The sequence below is a fragment of the Mytilus trossulus genome, chromosome 3, assembly GCF_036588685.1.
Source record: "Mytilus trossulus isolate FHL-02 chromosome 3, PNRI_Mtr1.1.1.hap1, whole genome shotgun sequence".
NCBI classification, from domain to species: domain Eukaryota; kingdom Metazoa; phylum Mollusca; class Bivalvia; order Mytilida; family Mytilidae; genus Mytilus; species Mytilus trossulus.
In genome coordinates, this window is record NC_086375.1 from 55,584,799 (window position 1) to 55,592,831 (window position 8,033).

The following is an 8,033-nucleotide window of genomic DNA, read 5'->3' on the forward strand; positions in this document are numbered from 1 at the left end:
ACAAATATTCTTAATAAGACATCTTCATTTTTCCATTTTTTATACAATGTTATAAAATTACCATTAACAATTCGGAAAATGAAATAATACTATTTATTTGAAATAACATTATGGGATATCTCATATATATCAATAACATCACATAAACTTGATATATGATTTACCGATACACAATCCTGATTCTGCGGAAGATATTCATCCAATCGCTTGCGAGAAAGGCGTGACTGCATGACAGGGGTGCTCACCATGAAAACGGCTTGTCTGAAAACATTGATTGAAGATTCATATAGATTGTAAACATATCAGTTTAAGCATTAACAGCGCCAAATAACAAGTGTAAAGTGTTGAAATGTAGAAATTTAACAAACTATCACCTGTTCTTGAAGAATCAGCTCTGCATGTTTACAGTTAAGCTATTGTAAATAGACAAATAAACTGGAAAATTGTCTCAATAATGATTGCATCTTTCATGGATAGAAGTGACCCCCAGCATATTTCTCCACCAGGGGTCAGTTACGGTCACCCGGAAGGAAGTATGATCCAGAACCAACAATATAATTATTACAATACTCAAGCTAATGGGTATACGGGTGCATATTCTAATGTTAACAATATAAATTCCAGGGACTTGTTTTTAAGGCGTTCTGAATTTGGATTGCATGGATCCATGAATGAAACCAATATTCCATCTCGGACGCCCGGAATGTTATTTCATTCCCCTTCTGGATATCCTTCCCATCATCATCACCAAGATGTCAGCACACACGTTTTACTTCAGGGTCTTCATGAAGCTTCACCTTACCATAGCTCACGCCAAAATGTGCCTCCACAATCTGGATATTTTAATATTCCTGGACATACAAGTGACATGTATTCCCGTGGTGATCAGCTTGGATACAATTCATTACCTCGTACAGAGCAGTACCATGATCATTCGCAACAATCTTTCCTCAATCACATGAACATGTTTCCGAATGGATCGTCGTCCTTTTTTCGATACATAAGACCTCCTATAAAGCAAGAACGCACGTGTATGTGGATTGACCAAGACCAACAAGAACCTAGAAAGGCATGCAATAAAGTGTTTTACACGATGCATGAAATTGTGAACCATATAACTATAGAACATGTTGGGGGACCAGAGCAAACGTGTCATACTTGTTTCTGGCAAGAATGTCCGCGGGAAGGACGACCTTTCAAAGCGAAATATAAACTGGTCAATCATATTAGAGTTCATACCGGAGAAAAGCCATTCCCGTGTCCGTTTCCGGGATGTGGAAAAGTTTTTGCCAGATCTGAAAATCTCAAGATACATAAACGAATACATACGGGTAAGAATACAAAAAATGTCTTGTATATTTCTACTGGGTTTGGACCCTTCTTTGCAAAAAGAATATGTTATTTTTTTATTTAAATCTTGTAACAAAGCCAATTAATAAATTACCCGTCAATCTCATAAAAAGTTACTTTAATGGAAAACATTTTTAAGATATCGCAATATCTTAAATTTGAAAACACCCGAAAGAAAAGGAAATATTAAGAGTCCAACTAAGAGTTTTTAAACTCAAGAAAATTACAGAATTTTCTGAAATTTATGAAAATCTTCGCATCAATATTTCGAATAAAAACCGTGAAAAATAACTAAAACGGATTGAAATTAGAAATGTTATAAATGCACAGATTAATCTTTCTGGTAAGAACAAATAGAAAATCACAGAACTGTGTATTTATAATTTGTTAGTCTTTATTATACTTCACATCATTTAATTGTTACACATACTTAGCAGAAAAATATTCCACAAACGTGCAAAACATATGTATGTACCGGATTACAATTGAGCCGTATCTGGCTTCTATTTCAAACGTTCTAAAAGACTCAGATCTATATCATAATAAATATTTATAATTTCACACCGTTTCACTTTTTGATGGCAAAATCATTAGAAGGACACAAAAGTTCGACTTAATGGTTCGTTCACTATTAGCATGTCTCAATTAAGGAATTGACGATATATCTTAGAAATACTGTTAAAAGCATATATTTCAAAAAATTCATCAAGAAACATATTTAAGAGAGAGCATGCACATTTTGCCGTTACTATCACAAAAATGTAAATCATGTACATTTCTCCCTTTTGACAGATGCTTTAATCATTATGTTGTGTTATGTATTGAAAAATAATTACCTTGTGAAACTGTCCCTTCTAAATTATGAAGGAGAAAAACCCTTTGTAGAGAGACTCATTACTTACATTATTCCATCGAGAGGGAATAAATGGTTTTGACAGGGAAATAAAACCTTTGATCTGAAAAAATAGAAGATTTCAAGTTAAGATATTAAACAGAATTTGTGAATATAATTACTTGCATTTTGTAATTATTTAACGTTCATGATATCATAAATTTATTGGTTACATATTGCAAGGTTAATTCGTCCCATTGTTAGTAATAAATATTGCACTTGATTAATATTTACCGTTTTAGAAAATTCACAAAATATTTGAACCGTTATCATTTATCATACAAATATTTTAATGATTTTCAGTTTTCGATCGAGTTTTATTTTTTTAGTTTTCGTAAAATAATTATATTTAAAATTGTATGACATACATTTTGGAACAAGTGCAGTAATTTGGTAAAACACTTTGATTCCTTTGGTTATGTATAAGGGTTATTGTGATTTGTACTGCAATGCAATATTGTTAAAATGAAGGTTTCATCTTAATTTTGTGTGAACAATTGCATTTAAAAAAACATCTTCAAATAAATTATAATAATAATCTTTTAACAAATAAGACAAAACTTATAAAATGTGGTTCATTTATTTATGTTTCTGTCAATGATATCTTGTGGACTTAAGTTGGTCCAAATGGCTATCGGATATTTTCTAAATATGATTTATTAAATAATCAACAAAAGGTTATCTATTTCCTTTTTGTAATCATTTCAAATAATCCCGGTTTTCATCGGTTTCCTAATTCAGAAATCAGTTCAATAGATTCTCGCGTCAATAATCTGAAAGGGTTAATCTCGTTATGTGTCAAAGTTTTAGGTTTTGCACAGCTGTTTCAAACTATGATGTTTTCTAATATAAATCCATTGCAGCTAAATATGCTTAAAACAACAAGTTTTCTCAGCGGTTTATACATGTTAAGTAGAATATTATATACCGATAAAATTCCAATCAATTTTATGTAAGTAATCTTTTTGTTACAGTAACTCCTTCATTAACCGTTTTTGTGAAATATCTCTTATCTGTTCTTTCATGCGTTTATACCAAAAAATTCAACTCCATACTGTCAAGATTTTCACTGCGGGAGTGTCAAAGTTTGCTTAGGAATACGTAAGACCAACTGCGAGAAGAGCTAAAGTAATCAGGGAATTATGTATGTAATGAGCCAAACTGGTCACTTCCTTTAAAAGGTCATCTGGGAATTAGTAAAGGCCGTTTAATTCTCCACGATGGCCGTTCTTAAATCATTTAGTTATGAAAGAAATCAGTTAATTGTAATTTCTGGGATGAAACACATCAATAACGGGGAACTACTTCCAATAAACTGGCATTTATCATTTTTGTTGTGCATTAGCTTTTTGGTATTTTTTTTCTTCATTTTTCATAAAATCTAAACATTCTTTTGTTATATTTATTTTACATTGTTATATAAAAATTTATTAATTACTTTGAAAATATTAAATAATAAGCAGCGTAATAAGGTTTGTGAAACATTGGATGTTATAGTATTGCGTAGTTCTCTCAATGACGAATTAACCAACCCACCTTTTAACCACAAGGATAATTATCTGAACAAATAAGATAAAAGCTATATAATAATACATTATAAACTAACAAATAGAAAAAAATATTTAAAAAAAATAGTAGAAGTGAACAATTATGACATCAGAAATAAAATATAACGTAGAATACACTTTTTAAATGTTTAAATTAATTCTTAATTTATCTATTTATTACAAAACCTCATTTGTTTTTAGTTAAGAAATGAAATTCCTATAGAATAAATTTTTTATTAGTTTTTAACTTGTTTATAAACTATACATCTACTATTGAAATATGTCATTGGTTGTTAGTTTTTTTGTCTGTGTGTTTAGACAGATAAAGAAACTGTTTTTTATTATTCTGAATAAAACCTTTTTGTTGTGGATATGCGTAAGGATACACATTGACAAATAATTGGGATATACGCAAAACATTAAATAGATTTTAAGATTGTTTTAATTTTGTAAAAGTTTCATAGTTTATTTTTTGTTTTCATTCGTATGGTTTTTTTTTGTAATTTGTTAGATTTGGTTTTTTTTTAATATACGGGAAGGGGATTTAATTATAAAACTTTGATCATACCTCTCCTGAACTTGCGTTTTTATTGAGTTGTACTCAGATATACAAAACAGAAGTTTGAATATTTTATTGAATATACAACTAGCCGAATAAATAACTCCAAAGCATATGAATGAGTTTCCTATTTACAATTATTATCTATTTCAGGTGAAAAGCCCTTCAAATGTGAATTCGAGGGATGCGATAGACGATTTGCCAATAGTTCTGACAGAAAGAAGCATTCACACGTTCATACCAGTGATAAACCATACTACTGTCGAGTACGGGGTTGTGACAAAAGTTATACACACCCAAGCTCTCTTCGGAAGCACATGAAAATTCATGGAGAAATTACACCTGCAATGGAAAAGGATGCAGAAGAAATGGCAGCCTGTGGTGCAGGAGAATCACAAACAATATCTCCAGCAAAAACAAAAACTACTTGGAATTCACCAACAGTGCTAAAAACAGTGGACAAGAAACCAGACGTTTCAAATCTACCACTAGTCAATTCGGAACCACCGTCATCAGCGCCGGAAATTCAAAAATTAAATGACTGGTTTGTGTGTCATTCAAGGTCAACTATACCGCCATCTGTAGTTAATAAAGACCATCAGAATATGGGTTCAGTCCCCTCTCTACCAAGTGCTCCTCCACCTTTACCGTCCGTACCCACGTTACCATCGTTTCATCACATGCCTATTATGCAATATTCATAACATGCAAAGACAGGGATAATGACCTAGTCACATATCACAGATGTTTATAAAAATAATTCTGTAAACAGATTTGTTTATTATTATAATTATATTGATACAATATTTTGGGTTCTTTTCTTTTGTATATACAAATATATATTGGAGTAAGCTATCAATTTCGAAGAGTTTCATTCCATACATTAGAATAAATATTATTCTTGTTCTGCTGTTCTTTTCGTATAAGGAGGAGAGAAGTTAAAATGATAATTTGTATACAGCGCTACACCGGATCTCGTTCAGTTAAATACATGTATTAACTTACATCGTAGTGAAAAAAAATATAAAACATTAAAAAAAGATCATGTCATTTAAATTAATCAAACACACAATAACGTGCAATATAATACTAATGCCACCGTGACATCTTATAGTACCTATACACGCCCCCTTATTCTATACTGAGGAACCAAAAAATTAGACATAACGTGTACTCTATTTTTAATAACGAATATATAAATTTAATACATTGCAAACAATATTTAAAAAAAAAGGAAACTTTTTTATATAGTAAGACCGTTGATTTTCCCGTTTGAATGGTTTTACATTAGTAATTTTTGGGTCCCTTTATAGCTTGCTGCTCTGTGTGAGCCAAGGCGCCGTGTTGAAGACCGTACCTTGACCTATTATGGTTTACTTTTATAAATTGAGACTTGGATGGAGAGTTGTCTCATTGGCACTCATACCTCATCTTCCTATATCTACTGTTTATCAAGTAGTGTTAAATGTGTATCTAGCTGTTGGTAGTTGGTGTTTAGTAACATTGAACACTTTAAGACATTCTTCTTTACACAATTTTTACCAAAGAACCAGTTTACGAAGGCATCTTTTAATTAATGAAACTTTTGTAAATCGATGCTGTTATTTTAAAGTTTTTTATCTTAACTTGTCAATCATATTAAGCAAAAAATGCTAAAAACATGAGAATTTGTGTGTGGCCTATACTGTATGATCAGTATAACTTGATGTGATAAGTATTCGAGGTTTTTTATGAATAGTAAACCAATACAATTCGTATTTGTTGACAACTGCAATAAATTACAAAAAAATAGATTTTTCATCTAATTCATTTAAGATATTGAATTAAACTTTCTATTTAATTTAGTCTGTTGCTTTGCATAATTTTATCTGCCACTTGGGTGTTTAAGAAAATTAAGATTAAAGTAAGATCTTGTATCATTTTTTATTTTTTTCTAATTCTAACTTTCATCTGTCAAGGAGAAATATTATCACACTTTCATGACCGTGTCACTCTTTTTTTCTTTTATCCTTTCTGAATAATACATACAAGGGCGTGCTTGAGCAATGTCATTTTAGAAGAAAAAGCATAAAAAGCTAACCAAAGAAAACTATAAACCAAAAAAAAAACGTCGTTGCAGTTATTTACTTCTTAATGAAGCCGTGTTTTGCATATATTTAGGAAATATAATCAAATCCATTTTATTTGTTAATGTCGATGTATTTGAGACTATGCAATGTTCAACCATGGCTATAATATATGTATGGTTTAAAACAATCTCTACATTAACATAAAGCCATTTCTGTTTTAAAATGTCTAAACTTCGTGCGATGCAAAGTTTGGAAGAATATACAGATATGTTGTCGTTTTTGTGTCGTGTTTGCTGCCTCATACATTCCGTATTCTCCTAAGTAAAGTCGACAACATTTAGAAAACTTATCCAACGGCTATCACAAGTCATTTGTTTATAAAAAAAATTAGAACATACTTGCTGAATCTATGACACACAAAATACAATACATCATCCTTATAGCTATTTTTTTGTCCAAATCCACCCTTATAGGTTTATATTTAAATTTCATTAAAGAATGTCCGAACTCATGGTTTATCTCTATTTTTTAAGGAAGGGGCAAATAGATTTACAAAGACCAGTATATATATATGTGTGATGTTAACTAGCGTGTCTGTGCCTGTTTGGATATATACTAAGAAGGCGATTTTGCAATAATTATTCCTTCTTTTCTATAATTCCGTATTTGATGTTTTGTTTATTGGTTGCATATTTCGACATTTATTGACTGAATGTATCGGATGACTTTTTTTTTTTTTTATCAACTACAAATTCAGTTGAACAAACATCGGTTAATTATGTATCCAATACTGTTGTAGAACCGACCAAAGATTTCTTTGACTGCGCTAGATTGGCCTTTTTTTGTATCGTAAACCCCTAATTTGTTAATCATTTTATTTTTATTAAATGCATCCCCCATTAAGTAAGTTCCAAAATGGTGTTTATGAGTGTTTTAAATTTACCATGTACCTATGCATCCATTTCAACAATTTGATTGTTATTATAATTTATAATGCTTTAAATTTAAATCTCATTAAAGATGAGTAAAAAGAGACTTTAAAACAATTTAACGGACTTAAAACGTGTTTCACTCCGCCTCATTTATAATACATTTAGTGTGCCTTTCCTAAGCTAAGCCAGGAGCCTGAGTTTAGTGGTTGTCGTTGGTTCTTGTTTGTCATATTTGTTTTCCGAAAACTGTTTTGATAAAATAAAGCCAAGATTTCTCAATTGAATTGTTTCATATCTTTCATTTGGGGGTCTTTTATAGCCGACCATCGTAAAGTGGTTTTTTTACTTATTGTCGAAGGCCTTACGGTTGCCTACAACTGCTTACAAACTTTGGCGTATAGTTGCTTTCCAATCATACAACATCTCCTTATTTTTGTAAGATATGGGAGAACGTTTAGAGCATCATAGAAAGTCAGCAAAAAGTTTACTCGTTATTTTTTTCTGTATTCTTGGTATGCTTGTAATATTGGCTTATGAGGTAACAAACAGTTATCTATGTTTTTTATCAGTTATTTTGAGCAATCAAAAAAAAGAAAAATTAACCAAACATTTGCTCAAATAATTTTAAAATCCACCATATTGAATATTTTTCTGATGCATACACGAAGTACAGGATGAATAAAG

The 8,033-nt window shown here is 30.8% G+C and overlaps 1 protein-coding gene across 1 annotated transcript; it reads left to right on the top strand.

Annotated features, from left to right (window-relative positions):
• Window positions 1–244: 244 nt before the first annotated feature.
• Window positions 245–5,157, top strand: LOC134711889 (zinc finger protein ZIC 4-like). The gene is made up of 2 exons (XM_063572847.1): window positions 245–1,331; window positions 4,502–5,157. Exons 1-2 carry the CDS (start codon window positions 455–457, stop codon window positions 5,050–5,052), a joined length of 1,428 nt encoding a protein of 475 aa, XP_063428917.1. The 5' UTR covers window positions 245–454; the 3' UTR covers window positions 5,053–5,157.
• The last annotated feature ends 2,876 nt before the right edge of the window (window positions 5,158–8,033 follow it).

Coding starts and splice junctions, on each gene's coding strand:
- LOC134711889 (XM_063572847.1), top strand. CDS start 455: ATGATTGCATCTTTCATGGATAGAAGTGACCCCCAGCATATTTCTCCA. Junction 1,332..4,501: donor ACATAAACGAATACATACGG/GTAAGAATACAA, acceptor TATCTATTTCAG/GTGAAAAGCCCTTCAAATGT.